Consider the following 20865-nt stretch of genomic DNA (forward strand, 5'->3'; position numbering starts at 1 on the left):
CAGCCCTCTCAGCTCTATCGCTGACGGCCTCGCCTTACTATAGGCTCGGATAGCTCGGCCTTCCATGGCGTTGACCTCTCAGCCCTCTCAGCTCTATTACTGACGGCCTTGCCTTACTACAGGCTCAGATAGCTCGGCCTTCCACGGCCCCGATCTCTCAGCCTCTCACTGTTGGCCCCGCCTTCTTATAAGCTCGGTTATCTCGATCTTCTACGGCCTTGATTCCTCGGCTATGACTTCCTCACTCGATAAAGATGCAGTTCTCGCAAGGATAAGCCAAACCACGCGAATTCATAAAACAATTATAAGGCCAACCCGGGTCTATTCATCATAATATTTAAACAGAGCAAAAAATAGTACGGTGAGTAAAATAGAACAAAGCAAAATATAGTACGGGGGGCAAAATAGACAACAACGACTCCTTGTCACTGTCTTGCTCATACCAGGTCGCGCCTATGCTTGATAACGGCAACAAGGACGGTGCATGAACGGAACCTGCCTTGGTCAACTCCCGCTCCAGTGCCAGCACCCGTTCTAGGCCCTCACCGTACTCCCTGTCGAGCCGCTATGCCTCCTCGGTGGCCTCGGCCAGGTCTTGCTTAAGCTTCTGGGATTGTTCGAGCGCCCTAGCAACGTCCCTCTCGAGTTTCCGCACTTTACTAGTAGCCTCGGCCAATTCTTGCTCCAGCTGCCTGCTCCGCTCGTTCGCTTCATCCCGTTCCCGTGCAAGCATCATTGACTAGCCGCAGTAGATAGCAGCCTCAAAGCCCAAGTCCCAACTTCATACTCACCTTCCTCTTTCTCCTCCGTGAGTTGCCACAGGTATCTCTCCATGGCGGCATTGTCCATGGTTTCTCGGCAAGATCAGCTATGCCAAAGGTAAAAAAACTTTAGAGAGTGACCGAAAAGCTGAGGTAACCTCAAATATATAGTCCCATAGCTTGCACCATCACCGTCCGATCTCACACACCATAGCCGTAGATCTGTGCCAGCGATGCCCAGAAGGCGCAGGAGATGAGGAGTGTGCAGCCATCATTCCCTATAAAGCTGACTTATAATGGAAGCATTGTCAGAGCCTAGGAAGTACGCAGGTAAGGCGGATGACACTTCACCTCACGCCGCCTCTCACAGTGTCAAAAAGCACGAGCTCACATAGCCATAGGAAAGACCCCTATTGAGCGGGTAAGACTTCGCTCACATAGGAAAGTCAACCCGGAAATAGCCTTCGTCTAGACCTCGGTAGAGGGGCTCAAATGAACCCTGATCTCGCCCATCCGAATCACTTTGGTTCGCTCGGAAAAGTATCGACCTCACACCCACTCAAGCGATTTTACGCTCACCTGGATTAAATTCATCTCTCACTCATGTAGGACGGGTTCTCTATTGTCATTCATTTAACTTAGAAATTCTGACCCGATGTTACCTGACCTATATTGGTTCTATCTGACCTTAAACGCTTAGCAGTACTAAGCACATTAGAAAAGCAAGAAACTCGACAAGAAACTAGACACAAGTTTCTAAATATCTTTTAGTATATAGGAAGACCACAAAACAAAAAAAATAAAAAATACAAGAACTCGAGGCCCACTTGACCTCGACTGCTGATGTTGGGTCCGATGGAGCAGGAGGGTCAGTAGGCTTTGACAAAGGAGTAGCAAAAAAGAGGATCAACTGGCTCGGATGATACTTTGGCATGGCTGGTCTACACAGCAAGAACTTGAGGCCCTTTAGCCCCCTCGGGATCAGGATAATCCCGTCGATCGACCTCGGGTAGAGCGTTCCAGGCCATCTTTAAGTCTAGGAAGCTAAGGTCGACATCTCGCGCAATAAGCTCTGATTTCATGAATTGTAGAATGACACCGTCAAAGTTGTACTCCATCATTTTGCTTGACCTCAATGCAACTAAATGAAAGAAGTCGGGCGAGGACAGGAAGGCTCGGTGATGTTCTGCAAACCGAGCCTCTTCCCTTGTTTGGAGATCTTCCATCTCCACTTGGGCCGCATTAAGCTCAGAGGTGAGATGCTCTTCTTTGGCTCAGGCCTGTGTCAATTGTTGAATCCACTAACCCCGCTCCCTATCAAAATCGATCCTCAGTTGTAGAAGCTGATTCTTGGCCACATCCAATTCAGCCTCTCGTTGTACAACCAGGTGCTCCACCTGTAAACAAAACTCCTGAGCTTGCTTCTCAGCCTGGCACAATTCCTGGGCTTTAGTCTTCCACTCCTTGGCCCTCGCCTGCGCTCTTAACTGAGCACTCTAAGCCATGACCACCTCGGCTCGGGCTCAGTCAACATCCATCAGGGCTTCGACCAACCCTTGTTGCATCGGTGGTCGGTCAGCCAACTCCGCCCGTAAATGGGTTATTTCACTATCCATTCGAGTGATGCGTTTCTCCGATCGAACCAGATGGCGGTGTAGAACTTTTTGCTCCATGCCGATCTGCAAACAGATATACTTAGTTAGCAAACAGAACAGTAAACTAGACTAAGCATAATCGCATTGACCTTTATATAGGACTCATATAAGTGGTCACTCAGCTCAACCATTCTGAGCTGAGGAAGGAGTCTCTAATGCGCCTCGAGGCGCTCAGTAGCAGCCTCGCCCACTGTTCGTGAAAATAGATTCACGGGGTCAATCTGCATACGTGCAAAGGGAGAATGGGAAGGTGATGAGGGCAAGGAGCGCACCAAAGGACTTCGCTCCTCGTAGGCTGCACCATGAGATTGAAAGGTTGAGGAAAGCAAGGGTGCTCTCGACCCCTCGTCAAGACGTTCCTTGCCTTTGCTTCGAAGGGCCTGAGGTCGTGGCGGTGATGTTGGCCCCGAGTTGGCCTCTTCAATGACCGCAAGACGTTGTCGCTTTTTAGACAGTTCAGCCTCGACCATTGTAATAGGGGCTGAGTCTTCTTCTTCTTCTTTTGATTCTCTTCAGTCAGTTAGGGTTGAAATGAGCCTTTGGCAGTTGAAGGTTTCTTCGGCTCGGGGGCAGCTCAAGTGGAACCAGCTCCTTTGGTCTTGGGACGAGGAGTGGCAACAGTAGTTGGTCGGCTCGTTAGGGACACGCGAGATGAGGGCAAAGCTCCGGGGTCCTCAACAGCATCTCCTATCACCCACATGCACTCGACATGCGCCAGATCCCACTTGAAGACTTTGTTCATTGAAGCATTCAGCATGATGCGACCTGTAAAAAAGACAGAAGGTTAATGAGCAATAGTGAATCCAGTTATCGAACAAAATTCTTACTTAAACGATCCTCCAGCCGGATTCGGATCGGGCTGAGCTCTACTCGATATAGCAGGACCTCATTCTCCACTAGATCACTGACATTGAAACTCAATTCCTCTAGTGTAGTTGACGCCTCCAAGAAAGCTTGAGATTGGCGGCTCTGACCCGAAGCAAGGACAGGGGGCAGGTCGGTCGTCTATTGGGTTGGCCAAGTATAGGGTTGAGGAGGTTTAATGAATATAAAGCAATCTTTTCAGTCCTTATGGGAGGTCGGATACTTAGCTAAAAAGTTGAGTCCTTGTCTGGCCGAGAAGTAGAAAACCCCGTACTCAAACTGGCGCAAGGCGTATAAAGCATTAAACAAGGACGGGGTCAATGGAATCTGGTACATCCAACATATAATGACAGTGCCACAAATAAGGCGATATGAATTAGGAGCAAGTTGGGAGAGATTGAGTCGGTAGTAATGGGCTAACTCTAAAAGGAAGGTGGGGATAGGGAACCTGAGACCGCTGGTCATTTGATCGTAAAAAATAGTTACATGATCAGGGGGAGGTCGGCAAGGTCGATGATCAGGTAGAGGCACATAAATTATATGATCGTGAGGGATTTCGAATTGGGTCCGGAACATGCCGATGACATCTCGATCATAAACACTACATCGGGTTTCGAACCATGGAGTTTTGGGAGATAAGGAAGCCATGGTCGGACTTACATAAGAATGGGTTGGACGCAGAAAAAGCGATCAGATGCAAAAGGCAAAGGCTCAACAACACTTGGATTGGATAAATGTCAAATATGCCGGCAAAGTCATCCGGTGGAGGTGACGTGGTTAATAGAAGCCATTAGATTACGATGGTTCAGCGCAAGGAGTTAAAAGGCTTGAAGAAATTAGGGAAGATACGTGTGCGCACCTCTACCCATGGTAGCCGCTACCCTTTTATAGTGGGATTTTTGAAATATTCGTAACCGTTAGAGAAGTATTCTACAATACTTGTTCCACTTTTGGAAAGAATTTATCCATATATCCATATTGTTCCTGCTTTTGTGGAGGAATCGACTCTACCTTTTCCGGATTAGGCGGAATGACCAAGCCATGAGATCAACGCATGAAGTGGGAGATACGTGAAGATTGCAGCAGAGAGCTCGGTATATGCTTAAAGAAACATACCAAGCTCAAAGAGAGCTCGGCAAATGCACAAGGAAGCATACCGAGCTCCATGAGAGCTCGACACATACTTAAGGACGCGTATCGGAGCCACAGGGAGAGAGGTCGGGACCTCCTAGATTAATAAATGCGATTAGATCCGTGATCGCCGACCTCATCAAAAGCACCAAGCCATCTTCCTTCGGCTGACATCCGCAGACCCCTTCCATGACACAGTCTCCTTTGCCAGATCTGGTCAGACAACGCGTGTCCAAACTTAGTTTAGACATTCTCGACTCGATCAGTGTTGTTTCCTTACCTAGAGATCATGGGTGACGCGTTCCTTCCGACCCTTCAATCCAATTTCAATCTACATACCAACCTCTCTATTCTGCTCAATGGGCACTCACCGAACTGATCCATAACTGAGCCAGACCTGAACCCTTATAACGTTATACCTCACTTAGCTGATGAGCACTGGCCTGACATAAGGGGAAGATACTCAGATTATTCGTTGTCCAGTCAGTCGTTATACTACTTCGACTAGACTTGGTGGGGAGACTTTGTGATATGACAAGTCTCGACTGGTCTGACATGGCAAAAAGAGGTCAACAATCGGTCCAAGGTGGCATCCGACCTAGCATGTATAAGGTCAAAGGGCAAATCATGACTCGAGCTCGGCCACACATTCAGGTCAGCTCGACCCCACACGCTCAAGTCAGCCCGACTATACATAGGTGAGCTCGGCCACACGCTACAGGTGAGCTCGACCACACATAGGTGAGCTCAGCCACGGCTACACAGCACACATAGGTGAGCTCGGCCACACGCTAGGTGAGCCCGACCACACGCTAGGTGAGCTCGGCCACACGCAGTCAGTCCGGCCCTACAAATAGGTCAGCTCGGCCACACGCTCAGGTCAGCTCGGCCACACATAGGTGAGCTCGCCCACACGCTCAGTTCAGCCCGCCCACACATAGGTGAGCTCACCACATGCTCAGTTCAGCCCAACCCCACACATAGGTGAGCTCAGCCACATGCTCATTCAGCCTGGCCACACATAGAGCTCGACCACATGCTTCACAGCTCGGCCATTTGTACAACTCGACCACATGCTCTCACAGCTCGGCCATTCCTACAGCTCGGTCACATGCTCTCACAGCTCGGCCATTCCTACAGCTCGGCCACATGCTCTCACAGCTCGGCCATTCATACAACTCGGCCACATGCTCTCACAGCTTGGCCATTCATACAGTTCGACCACATATCTTCCGACCTCACGCATCAGGTCAGCCATCAACGGGCAAATATACTGACTCTTTCTCCTTGGCTCAGACTTATCAGCTCATCCAAAAGGATAAGGACGTGACCAAGTTCCCAAACTTGGTCCCCTGAAAATCCCGCACACTTATGCGCACAACCGTCGAATGAAGATAATCAACCCTGCTGAGCCGTTGGATGTTTGGAAACTGTCAGAGATCGTGTCGTTAATGGCGCAGTAACAACCAATCACACACGTTAAGATCCGAAGATCACGCTCCCTCTGCTACTATATAAACCCCGCAGGTATGAAGAGAGGTATCATGAATTCTTTATATCTACATACTACTTCTTCTTGTCCTCTTCTAACTTGAGCGTCGGAAGTGGTCCTCGTCGGGAATCCCCGGCGCCCTACTAATCCGTTCGTTCAGTTCTCTTCTTCCTCAGGTTCTTCTCGTCGGCGGGACCAACGAAGGTTGAGGTGGCATATTATTGATTAATGATCTGATCGTCATCGATATCAAACTGGAACATATATAACTCTCAATGATTACCCTTTTGATAACTACTTTTCTAGATAACTTTTAATACTAAATAATTTTTAATAATAATTATCTTTATAAAAGCGAGAGAGAGGGATTCTATGTAAAATAGAAGCCCGTGATTTTAATTACCTTTCAAATAATTATCACATTAGACCCTTTTATTCTATAATCTACATGGATCATAATTGATTATTAATAAGCTATACATCAACTCTTTATATAACCATTGAGAGAATCAATCAAATTAAAGTCCCCATGATATAATCAAGTTGATTACAATAGAGTAGAATTACTAAAGTGAACAAGGATCGAATTTCGATAAAGTCGAAGCAATACTTTTCTCCGTTGTGACTAACTGTATTCTCAATTTTAGAGAATCAATTATAAATGGTTGTAGGGTAATTAAATTTTCAATATGGATCCCAAGTATATTAGGATCGAGATTTCGCTATAATGTATTGTAGGGGATTTTTTCTTCAGTAGATAGCGAATTTGAAAAAGTAGACCGTCTAAATAGTCTATTGCAAACATTTCAATTAGGTTATGTTGGGAATGGTGAATCTTTTTTGAGATCAAGCGTTGATGCTACATTTCTCCATCTAAAACTCCTTTAGTTTGTTTTTAGTTCGTGTTTTGATTTCTTCAAAGCTCTTTGGAATCAGTCATTGCGCTTTGCATATGTGCATTTGAGAAATGGAGGCATAGATTGAAATGCCGTAATCAAGATTTCGCCTTTGACTGGAACTCATCTTCGAATATATAAATATGTCCACTGAAATGCTATCAGAAAGGTTATAAATACCAAAAAGTAATAATTGTATGAGGGGTTCAAATGAAAATTTTCCTCGCAATTTCTTGCGGCCAAAGCTAACCTAACTCGAGCACCTGTGTCTCCTTCTTTTCTTGTCCGCCGTCCACTCGCCGGCGTTGCGCTGGGTTCCGATCTTCGTTTTATGGCGGCGTACTCTTCTCATCACTGGTTCCCAGCTTCCAATTCTTCCGGGAGCACATCCCCGGCGCATCTCTTCGTCGTCGCCTCCTCTCTCCGTTTGGGCAAGCACTGCCGCCATCTCTGCTCCGCCAATCTCCACCTCGTCTTTCATCCTCCCGTATCGTCGTCGGTATTAGCCCCTTATGCTTCTGACCATTAGCGGTCGCCTCTCTCTATGCTAGAATAAAATTCCTAACCGAACTCTGTTTCTGCCTTTTATGCCGCTAGGATGGCTATAGTCTGGACCAAAAAAGGGGTTTTGGGTGCAGCAAAAGATATTCCTCAAAGAGTGTTTCCTTTGTCGAGAAACTCTCTGATTCTTTCTTGGCCTCGTGCTCATCCTGCTTCTCTTTCTTTACCGGAAAGGAATTTGGGAGTGGATATATGAACGAAGGAAGAACGCAGATGAGGAATTCTGGAGGGAAGCCCGTTAATGGAAGAATGCTGACCAATGTCCTTCTGGCCGTTAACGTGCTGTGAGTTCCATATCGACTTCTATTTAGTGTATCTGTTTCGAGCATCTTAATTCATGATCCGAGTAATTGCATAGATAAATGAACGTCCAATCTATTTATTTTATAAGGAATTTAATGGTTTTTGATGGAGCACATTCCTTAATCAACCCTAGCGATCGTATAAGATTGATGCCTTGCTTTTAGTTCAATGCATTTTGATGTTAACATGAGATACATTTTAGTACAATTTGTTGATACCAGGGGTGGTTCTTTTCCATTTTAGACCTACATAAGATAAGAGTTGTTTGACATTATTCGGGAGTAACTTAGAAAAAGTTTATGATGGAGTCTCAAAAGGAATTATATAGAGAATTCTAGAAAAGAGAGATGTTACCGTAGCATATATTAAACTAATTAAGAATATGTATGAGAATGTAACGACCAAAGTGAATACTTTAGATGGATTAACTGAAGCATTTCTAATAAAAATAGAGTTACATCAAGAATCAACTTTAAGTCCTTATCTTTTTATATTAATCATGGACGAATTCAGTGGACACATTCAAGACATAGTACCGTGGTACATATTATTTGTAGATGATATTGTTTTGGTAGATGAAACACGTGAGGAGTAAATGCTAAACTAGAATCTTGGCGGAAAATACTAGAAATGAGGTTTTAGACTTAGTAAATAAAAATAAAATATATAAAATTTAAATTGAATAATATTAGACGTAATGTGACAATTGTTAAGATAAGAGATGATAAGTTGTCTAGAACTGAGAGCTTTAAATATTTAAAATTATTTTTGTAAGACGATGGGAGGATTGAGAGAGATGTCTTATATAGAATACAAGTAGTATGGTTGAAATAGAGGACAACGTCGAATGTTTTATTTGATTGTAAAGTATCTCTAAAACTTAAATGAAAGTTTTACAAAATTACGGTTAGACTTGCTATATTATATGACGTTGAATGTTGGACTATGACTTGAGCACATAAGCAAAAGATGAGTTGCAGATATGAGAATGTTAAGATGGATGTGTGGACATATGAGGATTAATTGAATAAAAAATGAGAGCATTAGAGAGAAAGTCGGAGTTGCGTCTATTGAGAGAAAACTCTGAGAGATGCGTTTAAAATGGTACAAATATGTACTTAGGCAATCAATAAATGCTTTAGTTAGATGATGTGAATTTATGAAAAATACGTACATCAAACAAGGAACAAAAAAATCAAAAAAGATTTAGTTAGCAACAATAAAATAAGATAAAATTTATTTAAGGAGGAACAAGAAAATCAAAAAAGATTTAGTTAGCAACAATAAAATAAGATAAAATTTATTTAAGTATAAATGATGATATAGTAGGGGATAAAGTCCAATGTCGTATAAGGATCTATATAGCCGACCCTACCTAACGGGATAATATTTGATTGTTGTTGTATATGGCATTTTTTTTTTTGAACTTGCTTGTACAATGATTTTAGTTTGTTCATTAGTTCTTGAAAGTTATCTAATTAGATGTGAAATTTAGGGTTTATGCAGCTCAAATTGCAACACAAGGGAAGCTGCTTTTGTGGGGAGCTAAGGTTAGAACCTTGAGAAAATCTTAAGACATCAGGAAAGCATACCTAAAATTCAATATATTATGTTTATAGGTGAATAGCTTGATTGATAAAGGACAACTATGGAGGTTTGTAACATCAGCTGTTCTGCATGCCAACATTGGACATCTTATGGTTTGTCCATAACACATTTTTCCTCGTCATAGTTCATGGATAAGTCCTTTTGTTAAGTAGTATTGTTGTGCAGATTAATTGTTACTCTTTGAACTCAGTTGGTCCTACAGTGGAGAAAATTAGTGGTTCTAGACGATTTCTTGCGATATATTTCTCTTCAGCAATAGCAAGTAAGTATCCTTTTACACTCTTCTGATAGTAAAATCTTTGAAGCCCCCATTGGTTTTTATGTTTACTCCCTTTTTGGCAAAATATTTAATTTTAGTCCCTTTTTGGCAAGGAAACTAGGTTCAGTGATGAGTTACCAGTTCAGTCAATCACCTTCTGTTGGTGCATCTGGTGCTATATTTGGATTAGTAAGTCTTTTTTATGTTTAGTTTTATATTCTACATAGATGACCAAATACAAGGTACTATTCTCTTTGTAAATGACTTGTGAATAGAAGACTCGGAAGTATGTCATAATAAAACTGCAGCATCTAACTAAATCTTACTTTAAAACTTAATTGAAGTGTAAACTAATATTTTTTCACTCACTGTATCATGGATTAAGTTGACCTACAGTTGCTATGGGTACTCTTGGTTCAACTGTAGGCTAGCAGCTAAATCAATGAGTGGATGAGTTACTCCATGAACAACCATTGTTTATGCCAGACTGAATACCTTCTACTGTCTGCTAACACATTTCGCCCTTCAATATTAACAGGTTGGTTCCTATGCTGTCTTTGTTTTGAGGCATAGTAACCTTGTTGGGGGAGCAAAGGAGGATTTGCTCCATGTTGCCCATGTCATTGCCTTAAACATGGTACTTGATTAGTTCGTAGCACATATTCTTTCCCTTTGATTTATACTACATATCCTTTTCCTATTCTTATGTATTTGCTCAGGTTATTGGCTTTCTTTCTCGGGGTATCGACAACTGGGGTCATGTATGTTTCGGCATCTCACTCTTTAGTCCTGTCTGAATTGATCGTTCTCGACTATAAAGGCAATCATATCTCATGTTTCAGCTGGGAGGATTGCTCGGCGGGGCTGTGGTATCATGGTTTCTTGGCCCTGCATGGCACATGTCGCGAAAGGCCGATGGAAAAGTAGTGTTTGCTGACAAGGCTCCTATTTATCAGTTCATCAACAGGAGAAGATTGTCATAGGACAAGATTTGAGTGCATGAACAAATCACTGGATTGTGTACTTCACCCGGTAATAGCCATTTCCATCCGTAAAGAAATGATTCAAAATAAATAAAAATATGAAATGGATCTCATTTAATTTCCAGAAGAAATGTGTAATAATTTTTTTTTTTTAATTTTCTTTGTGCTGATGATTTATACCCAACCAAAATGTCACTCATTTGAGCTGTCTTTTTTGCTGATTACATTTGGTTCATAAATTGGAGTAAGAAAAGCATTCCTAAAAACGTAATATAGTAAAATAGTAATAAGTATTTCTTAATTTGATTTCATGCAGTGGTCATAGAATAGTTACTTTTGTATTTGGTTCATAGGAATATTTTAGGAAATTGAGAATAAATAGTTTTCACAATAATGAAATAAATCCTATATAAAATATGTATGATTTGCCTTAACTGATATATCCTGTTAGACGGGCTCGAACGATCAATAGGCTTGTTGGCCCACTCTTCTTGTCTAACTATCTCACTTGACTCGATCAACTCACCATGACCTACCCTCCTTACTACCTTGCAGTATTCCATAGAGCATATCGATTTGAATAACTACTACTCAAACAAGCAAAGATTAATGCAAGTTCATAAAAGAAGAATACCTTTCTTGTAGTAGAGTCTGCATTAATACAATAATAACAATCAATCATCTAACATCACTAGCGACGAATATAAAGTAGAATATCAAAACACTATAAAATAGAACACATCGCATGAGTAACTACTTCTCATGTACATAGTTTGTTATCAAGAATGACAAGTGATGAATCTGTGAGCCATAGCTCCATTAACATGTAAAAACAAGATCATGATCCTGCGCACTTTTCATCTTCATGCATATTGAAAGATAATTTGCAGGAACAAAAGAAAAAACTTAACCTCCTCGAAGTCTAGAATCACAGGCATCTATGGTTTTCTAAAGCTTGCATACAATTGAATCAGATCCGGATACTTGTCCTTATAGCGGCCTATGTACTTCTCCATGAATGTCTTCTCAGGGCACATCAGGTATGCTGACAATTTGTAATCACGTTTAGAGCATCTCCTATGAATTTTTATTTTTTTCGTCATAAAATTTGACGATGAGTTATTACCCACGAAAATATTTTCATCGCGAAATATTTTGACGATGATTTTTTTAAAAAAAATCATCACAAAAGACTTAAATTTTTGTAGTGTGGGAAGGGACAACGGAAGAATCTATATTTGATCTTCACAAAAATTAGATAATATTTTTTTCATGAAATAACTTGGCTCCCTCAATTATCTATATTTGATTTTCAAAAAATAATTACAGGACTAAAATCAAAGAAAATTTCAAATCATCACCATTAAAATTTGATACTAACAGTTGCAACTATGCAGCTCAAATTTCAGCTCCACCTCAACGCTCATCTTAGCCTTAGCATTAGATTTCAACAACATCAATTATTAGATACAAGTATGGAACGACCTATTAAGTTAAAGTTGTGCATGCGTTATCAAAGTTTCGTTGGTTGTGATCCAAGCATGATGTTAGCGCAAGTAAAACCGTTTGGTACAAAGCAAGTTAAGAAATTTGGAATAACGTAAGTTTAGTTAATAGTGGGGCAATTATTATATTAGCTAGTTCGAACAATGAAAGAGCTTAGAATAGACCTATCTATAGGTCAGGTCCGAACCACACCCTGTTCGAAACCAGATCAAGGAGCTAATTAATTATTTGTTGATCAGGAGGATTCAAGTACAACAAAATTTCATTACAAAATTAACTCGTAATCAGTCCGTCTCTAAATGGGCTGATTAAGGATAGACCCCCAAAGTAAATCAGTGAATCTATAATTCAAATAGTTTGTTTATTAATATAAAAAATATTTTTTAGTTTTGTTTTAGATTTTTTAAAATTATTTTATACGCTCAAATTTTTTTAATATGAAATTATTATACATTTTTATTTAATTAATTTTTTATTTATTTATCTTAAATATTCTAATGTGAGATTATTATATCTTTAATTTATTAATCCAACTTTTTTTAATAGGTTATTTATTGATTCTTATTATATCCTTTTTATTATTAATTATTTAATTTTATGATATACTCAATATTAATTCGTCGAACAATATAGTGAAAATTATTACTGAATATACAAAATTAATAAAATATAAATTTTATGATATATATCTCATGTATTAAAATCTAATAATATTAATTAAATAAAAAATATAATTGGTATAAAAATAAAGATGATTTAAGATTTAATATAATATTATTCTTGATATACTTTAACTCTTTTTTTAAACTCAAATATTACTAGAGGATTGGATAAAAGTTACAAAAATAATAAAAGAAATATAATTTTCAATGAATAAAATAGAAAATTTTAATATCAAAAAAATTAATGAAGTATATAATTTTAATTCTTATCCTATATAAATAACTTAAATAAAACATAATATTTTTTAGTTTATTTTGCACATTTATTCAAATTTAAATAAAAATTTGAATCATCGCACATCATGAATCGAATTGCAATCAACGATTTTGAATCATAAATTAATCATAATCACCTTTAAAGGTGGTTAAAAATTAAGGATTGAAATTTTATAAATTAAAGTGATGGTTTCCACAGGTTGAATCATCGTTTCGAACCGTCATGAAATCTAACTTGGAAGCCAATTGGGAGAGATTGAAAGTGTGTAGTTTCATGTAACTTTATTTTACTATAGATGAAAAGTATCACATTATTATTTCGTTAAGTAATTTAGTAGTGTTAGTAATTGGGGTATAAAACGATGTACTTCCAAACTACTATGGGTATTTCAATGAGGACGCGTTTATTTAAATTATCATATATAATTTTGATTATATAATTATCAAATAATTAGATATAAAACATAATTTAATATTGTTTAATTCAACTTATTCATTTAAAGAAAATAAAATATAATCAATTTAATATTTATTATATTATTTTTGATTCAATTTACTTTTAAAATAAATTAAATTAAATTAATAATATTAATGATGATAATAAATTAATAATATATATAAAAAAATAAAGATATTTTTAAATTTAAAATAAATTTATATATTTTTAATTGATTAAAATAATTATTTTAATAAAATAATTTATTAAATTATTAAATATAATTTATTAATTTTATTTTTTTAAATTTAAAATAAATTTATATATATTATTAAAATAATTAGTTAAATTAATTATTTTAATAAAATAATTTATTAAATTAATAAATATTAATTCATTATTTTTATATTTTAAAATTTAAAATAAATCATTTTTTAAAATTTATAAATATTTAAACTAAAATTTATTAAATTAATTAACTTAGTTTCAATTAGATTCCACAGTATATTTGAATTAACTCAATTTTAAAATCGAAGATCAATAATGAAAATAATTTTTGTTAACTTTTGAAATTATAAAAAATCTTAAACTATCAAAGTAGTCACATTCTCGAATTATAACTCATTTGCTGATGTAATGGTATTACTGTATTATTTGAGAATCGATTATAATTTGAATCAAATAATTTTTAATAGATAATCAAGATTATCAACGATAATCCCAACTAAATGCCCCATAAAAATTTACAGGTATTTTTAAAAATATATATGAAATTTGAGAGGTGAAATGTATCTTTTACTAACTTTTTTTTGTCCGACGAATTTAACTAGACTGTAAAAGTAAATTTTCAAATTTTGAGGATCAATGACAAAATTTGAACGAAAAATAAGTTCCGGAACAATATAAACGCGCTAGGGTTTTGGGGGAAGGGCAAATCGAAATCTCCGGAGGAGAAACGATGAAGAGCCTACATTACTTCTCCTTCTTCTGCAAAGCCGTGTCTTCAGCTCGTTCTCTTCGCCCCCACGATGCTGCCCTGCTCTTTTCCGTCTTACCTTACTCAGCCTCGGCCGCCGCAGCTGCCGTTGCCGCCGCAGCCACTACTGGGAAGCACATGTTCATGGCCCAGTACCTCGTCGACTCATGTGGCTTCGACAAGGAGAAGGCCACCGAGGCCTCGAAGCTTCTCAACGGCATTCAATCCCGGCAGCAGCCCGACTCTATCCTTGCTTTCCTCAAAAGTTACGGTTTCGATGACGCATCAGTAAAAAAGCTTTTACATTACTTCCCCAAATGTCTTCTTTTGGACGTAGAGAAGACACTTGCCCCAAAGTTCCGAGCTTTCGAAGATCTGGGTCTCTCGCCATCCGACATCGTCCACCTCGTGCGGTCGAATCCCTTCACCGTCAAAATGAAACACGAAAGCACTGTGCCTAAGATCGAATTTTGGCAAGACCTTCTCGGATCCAAGGATGCGCTGGTGAAGTTGTTCAAGAGAAACCAAGGGTTTCTTGCGTACAGCATTGAGAAGAAGATCCAGCCCAACCTTGAGTTGCTTCGGGAATGTGGTGTGGTCGGCCAAAAGCTCGCCTTTATCGTGCGGAACTCCCCACTGATGGTGGCACAGAATGCTGATTTCTTGAAGTCCTTGATTAGTCGCGTGGAGGACTTGGGAGTGCCACGAACATCGGAGATGTTCCATTGCACTCTGCTTGCACTCTTCAGGGTAAGTTCAGAGAAGTTCAAGATGCAAATGGAATTGTTCCGGAGCTTTGGGTGGTCAGAGGACGATTTTGTTGTGGCATTCCAGAAATGTCCTACCTTCCCGCAAGGGTCTTCGACGACTATGCAGAGAAAAATGGAGTTCTTGATAAATGAGGCTGGATATGCTTCTTCTTACATTGCTATACGTCCAATACTATTGATAATGAGCTTGGAGAGAAGGTTGATTCCGAGACATCGGATCTTGGCAACCTTGAAGTCTAGGGGGCACTGTGAAAGTGATTACAAAGTGACAACATACATGATGGTTTCCGAGGCCAAATTCGTAGAGAAGTACATTATCCTCTATAAGGACAGGTATCCAGATCTGAGTGAACTCTACGCAAGCTTAAAACACACAAATGCTGCCGATTCTAGACTTCAATGAGGTAAGTCATTTTTTCCCCTGCAAGTTATCGTTCATATTACCATTTTTCATTGTATGGCTTCTCCTTTGTAAACTCTAAACCTAATATTTATGCTAACAAGCATGAATATGCGAAGATTCACAGAATCATAATCTTGTTTTTGCATGTCAATATGCAAGAAGATAAGAAGAAATCACAGGATCATAATCTTGATTTTGTGTGTCAATCGAGCTAAAGGCTTACAGATTCGTTGCTTGCTATGTTAGACAATTGTTATTCTTGTATTCATGCAAACTCTACTACAGGAGACATTCTTCCTTTATGAACATTCAGTAACATCTCCTTGTTTTAGTAGTTACTCGTCCATAGGTCTCATGGAATGTTGCACGGTTGTCAAATCATGTCTCCTAACATATTTTTATAAATGAGAGAGGAACCACTGCCACACTGATGAAATGATTGATCACTTGAATTTTGTCGATTGAAATGGTATTACATGTTTGATACTGAATAGCTGTAATCATTTAAAACACTACATTAATTGTGAGTTTGTGACTTGCAATTCTAGAAACATGAAAGGCCACTTTGAAACCCATGGGACCTATGAAAACTTTGGATGGCTGAGAATTAAATTGGAACGAACAAGTTTAAGAAAGAAGTGGGGTTAGAGAAGCTTTTTGTTGCTCCGGAACCATAAGTCTTGGTCCCTCCAATAAGTGGCAACAATAAGATATGCCTCAAAGAACTGGAAATGAGCAGATGATTCTTTTAGGAGAAGAGTAAAGAATTAAAATGGTAAATAGATGCAATGTTTAACCTGTGGATAATAGTGAAGGACTGCTTTTGTGCTTTCCCTCTACAACACCTTTCTTTGTTCATTAAATGTGGATCATCGAACTTTAAAGCTGCATTATTTGAGTAATAAAGTTGTGACTTGTGTTGCATTGCCTTCGGGGCATAGTTGAGTTGGTTACAACGGAGCAGAGTTGCTGAAGTGGGCAAGGATCGAATCTCGACGAAGCCGAGATAATGCTCTCCTCCGTTGTGATCAATTGCAACTTTTCGATTTACCTCATCACATATGATTATGAGGCCGACCGTATGGGACCGCTAAGATGACGAATTCTATCTTTTTGCTAAAGTGACTTGCATTGCATAATTTTCCAAGAGCAACATAAGGCAAATCTATTTGCTTCTATATAGATCACAAGGTGAACTTTCTTGGGGATCTTGGATTCAAGATTCAGTTGCAGCGTACTAAAGGGTGATATTCCTCGAGTGGGTAGTGGACCAAAGAAAACACACGAATTTTAATAGGTCGCCGTGAACGTTTTCTGATATACTTGGTGGTTGAAAAATTTTCGTGGGATTGAATCAATCACTTCAGAATTAGTTGGCATAAATTAGATATTTGATGTCAACTTAAAAAAAACAAACAAGGTGAACTTCTTGTTCTCGGTTAGTTATAGATCATCCAGCCAGGTCATTTGTTAGTAAAACTTTGCACTTTGAACTATTAAAAATAGTAGCAAAGTGGCAGGAGTGCATGCAATGTATGGAAGTGGCTCAACTTGCTGATGTTCGTTCTCAGTTTTGCTTGTCCTATAAGTGAAGCAAATCAATTTCCAACAAATAAAAAAATGCAGGATAATTTGTTATCTTGAGTGTTTTTATTATTTTTTAAAAAATAGGATTCAAATTTGATCCCCTAAAATTAAGGATCGGCAGTATTAGACACTGACTTGAGCTAACATTCAGAATAACAGTATATGGTCTAAGCATGTGAATAGGGAGCCCTGAGTTACAGTACAATTGTAGGGTGTGTATCTAAGGATTGAGTCTTAATTATTGTAATTTTTGATTTACTTTCTCATAGATGATCATTAGATCGATCGTGTGCCGTCGTTAAGGTGACGGATTGTAAAGTCTTAATTACGATGAATTATTAGATGATTTTTTTTAATAAGCGGTTACTTAAGAATGTTGAGTTGCTGAGTTGTCCGTTGAACGCTTCTCGATTAATTCAGGTGGTCAATGAATAATTTATGTGAGATTAAATCAGTCATCTCATGATTAACCGACCTGAAGGGTTAGATATTCGACGCCTTAAAAGGTACGTGAATACTCAATATGGATTAACTTGGGTTAAATTATTTTTAAAATTTTTAATGATATTTTATCTTTCCTAGTTGACTTTTTTAGAAGCGTTTATTAATTTTACCTCAATTGAAATTATTTTAAAATATATAATAATTTTTATATTTTTTATATTATAGTTTAGTATAATATAAGTATTTCTTAATTTGATTTCATGCAATGGTCATAGAATAGTTACTTTTGTATTTGGTTCATAGGAATATTTTAGGAAATTGAGAATAAATAGTTTTCACAACAATAAAATAAGTCTTATATAAAATACTTTGTCCGACTCTTATAGTTTGCACAATATGTTTGATTTGCCTTAACTGATATATCTTGTTTGGCATTAATGCAGGTTCATAAAAGAAGAATACCTTTTTTGTAGTAAAAATGATAACCCTGTGGTATTCGGTCCCACAGAAGTTTCCCACCGACCACCAAACATGCCCAGTATCCTTTGAAATTCATATAAATACGCCGTAGGTTCATAATCCGAATGTCCTACCATTGCACCATTGCCTCGGGGACACCTTTCTTGTAGTAGACTCTGCATGGCTATAACAATCAATCATCTAACATCACCAACGACGAACATAAAGTAGAATATCAAAACACTATAAAATAGAACACATCGATGAGTGATCCGGATACTTGTCCTTATAGTGGCCTATGTACTTCTCCATGAATGTCTTCTCAGGGGCACATAAGGTATGCTGACAATTTGTAATCACGTTTAGAGCATCCCCTATGAATATTTTTATTTTTATTTAGTAGAATTTGACGACGAATTATTATTCACGAAAATATTTTCATCACAAAATATTTTGGTGATGTTTTTTTTTTAATTCATCACAAAAGACTTAAATTTTGTAGTGTGGGCAGGGATTCACAAAAATTAGATAATATTTTTTCATAAAATAACTTGGCTCCCTCAATTATCTATATTTGATTTTCAAAAAATAATTAGGGGACTAAAATCAAAGAAAAATTTTCAAATCATCACCATTAAAATTTGATACTAACAGTTGGAACTATGCAGCTCGAATTTCAGCTCCACCTCAACACTCATCTTAGCCTTAGCATTAGATTTCAACACCAGCAATTATTAGATATAAGTGGAATGGAATGACCTATTAATTAGTTAAAGTTGTGCATGTTGGTTGTGACCCAAGCATGATGTTAGCGCAAGTTATGAGTGCCCCCAAGTAAAACCGTTTGGTTCAAAGCAAGTTAAGAAATTTGGAATAGCGTAAGTTTAGTAAATACTGGGCAATTATTAGTTCGAACAACGAAAGAGCTTGGAATAGAACCCCACCAGAGACTAAGGCCTATTTTAGGACCCGCCTGGATCAATTGACAAAGTATACCATATATATATATTTTAAAAGAATAATAAATTTTTAAAATATCTTTATTGGATTTTGGAGAGATTTGACATGATCATTAGATTTTGTAGAGATTTGACATTCATTGGATTTCATAAAGATTTTGGCATGATTCCAATATATTTAATATTTCTCAATTCTCAAAATTATAATTTATTAGTTTTTTTATATTCATCTCCTTCCTTCCTGATTAATCTAATAATCTATTTTGCCCAACTTCAAACATTTTACTTATTTGATAGTTTGTTTTCTTTTCTCTAAGACATTTCTGAGCAAGGAGAGGAACGATCTTTTATTATAGATTTTTCGATGATCTTAAAATCTAAAGGTATCGTCTTCTTCATTTTCCTATCAAAATCTTTTCTTATGCTTATGTTAATTTCTTAGTTTTTATCAATGATTAATGTTGTAAACTTGTAATCTTATAAGTTCACATTAGAAACTTGTAATTTATCTTCATATTTCATTTTTATTCTGAATAGTTCACCTTTATTCTCAAAATTTTAGATTTTTTTATTCTGAATATTTCACCTTTATTTACTAAATTACTCTCATATTTTAATTATTATGAAGATTTATCAATATAATAATTCTAATTTCACATTTTACAGGTCATTTGTCAAACTTTAAAATATTATCAGATTAAAATTATAAAACATATATTAGGTTTATTATTATTTAATTTTAAATTATTTTTATTTCCATAAAATAGTAACGACTTATATTTTTTTATTATTATTTGAATATAAATATGTCTTCTAAAAAATATGATTCTGAATATACAAAACGCATGAAAAAATAGAAGAATTTAATCAATCTCAAAAATGTGCACTTGATAAATTTGTTATTAATAATAAAAATCAAAACTTCAAAAATAATATAATTGAAAATTTAAATGAAAAATCAATTGAATTAAAAGACAATACTATAGGACAAAAAATAATTTAGCAATGTTATCAATTGAAAAAAATTTATTATTAAAACTTGAATATGAAAATTTAATTAATAATTTTGCATCTCAAAAAAACTAGAAAATTTAATTTTATATAAAAAAAATTATTTTTAAAATTAATATTTTAATTTATTTTAAAAAATTATTAAATCCATCATTGTCGGTCTCAAGTCCGAATAAAAAAAGGGTGAAAGAAAATTTTTTAAAATAATAATAAAAAAATTCATCTAGGGCCTCCAAGAGACTTGAGCCGCCCCTGGTCCGAACCACGATCACGAGCTAATTATTTGTTGATCAGGATTCAGGTACAACAAAAGTTTTGTCACAAAACAAACTCGTAATGGAATCTATAATTCAAATAGTTTGTTTATTAATATTTATTTAAAAATATTTTTTAGTTTTGTTTTAGATTTTTTAAAATTATTTTATATGCTCAAAGTTTTTTAATATGAATTTATTATATATTTTTATTGAATTATTTATTTATTTATTTTTCTTAAATCTTCTAATGTGAGATTATTATATCTTTAATTTATTAATCTAACTTTTTAAATAGGTTATTTATTGGTTCTTATTATATCCTTTTTATTATTAATTATTTGATTTTATGATATACTCAATATTCGTCGAACAATATAGTGAAAATTATTACTGAATATAAAAAATTAATAAAATATAAATTTTATGATATATATCTCATGTATTAAAATCTAATAATATTAATTAAATAAAAAATATAATTGGTATAAAAATAAAGATGATTTAGGATTTAATATAATATTATTTTCGATATATTTTGACTCTTGTTTTTTAAATTTAAAATTACTGGACGATTGAATAAAAGTTACAAAATTAATAAAAGAAATA

The 20865-nt window shown here is 36.6% G+C and overlaps 2 protein-coding genes across 2 annotated transcripts; both read left to right on the forward strand.

Annotated features, from left to right (window-relative positions):
* Positions 1-7025: 7025 nt before the first annotated feature.
* LOC141815237 (RHOMBOID-like protein 10, chloroplastic) lies at positions 7026-10732 on the forward strand. Its single transcript, XM_074703147.1, has 9 exons — positions 7026-7298; positions 7397-7644; positions 9159-9213; positions 9283-9363; positions 9437-9533; positions 9652-9719; positions 10069-10167; positions 10250-10291; positions 10373-10732. Exons 1-9 carry the CDS (start codon positions 7131-7133, stop codon positions 10511-10513), a joined length of 999 nt encoding a protein of 332 aa, XP_074559248.1. The 5' UTR covers positions 7026-7130; the 3' UTR covers positions 10514-10732.
* A 3619-nt stretch (positions 10733-14351) lies between these two features.
* LOC141815475 (transcription termination factor MTERF8, chloroplastic-like) lies at positions 14352-15848 on the forward strand. The gene has a single exon (XM_074703417.1). It carries the CDS (start codon positions 14352-14354, stop codon positions 15540-15542), a length of 1191 nt encoding a protein of 396 aa, XP_074559518.1. The 3' UTR covers positions 15543-15848.
* The last annotated feature ends 5017 nt before the right edge of the window (positions 15849-20865 follow it).

Source organism: Curcuma longa, chromosome 21 (assembly GCF_044706935.1).
Source record: "Curcuma longa cultivar G26 ecotype Majalengka, Jawa Barat chromosome 21, ITB_CL_G26_1.1, whole genome shotgun sequence".
Lineage (NCBI taxonomy): Eukaryota > Viridiplantae > Streptophyta > Magnoliopsida > Zingiberales > Zingiberaceae > Curcuma > Curcuma longa.

What these genes read in the sequence shown, in the direction of transcription:
- LOC141815237 (XM_074703147.1), top strand. Translation starts at nt 7,131, where the DNA reads ATGGCGGCGTACTCTTCTCATCACTGGTTCCCAGCTTCCAATTCTTCC. An exon ending in CCAACATTGGACATCTTATG is followed by an intron (nt 9,364 to 9,436) that starts GTTTGTCCATAA and finishes ATTGTTGTGCAG; the next exon opens with ATTAATTGTTACTCTTTGAA. An exon ending in GTATCGACAACTGGGGTCAT is followed by an intron (nt 10,292 to 10,372) that starts GTATGTTTCGGC and finishes CTCATGTTTCAG; the next exon opens with CTGGGAGGATTGCTCGGCGG.
- LOC141815475 (XM_074703417.1), top strand. Translation starts at nt 14,352, where the DNA reads ATGAAGAGCCTACATTACTTCTCCTTCTTCTGCAAAGCCGTGTCTTCA.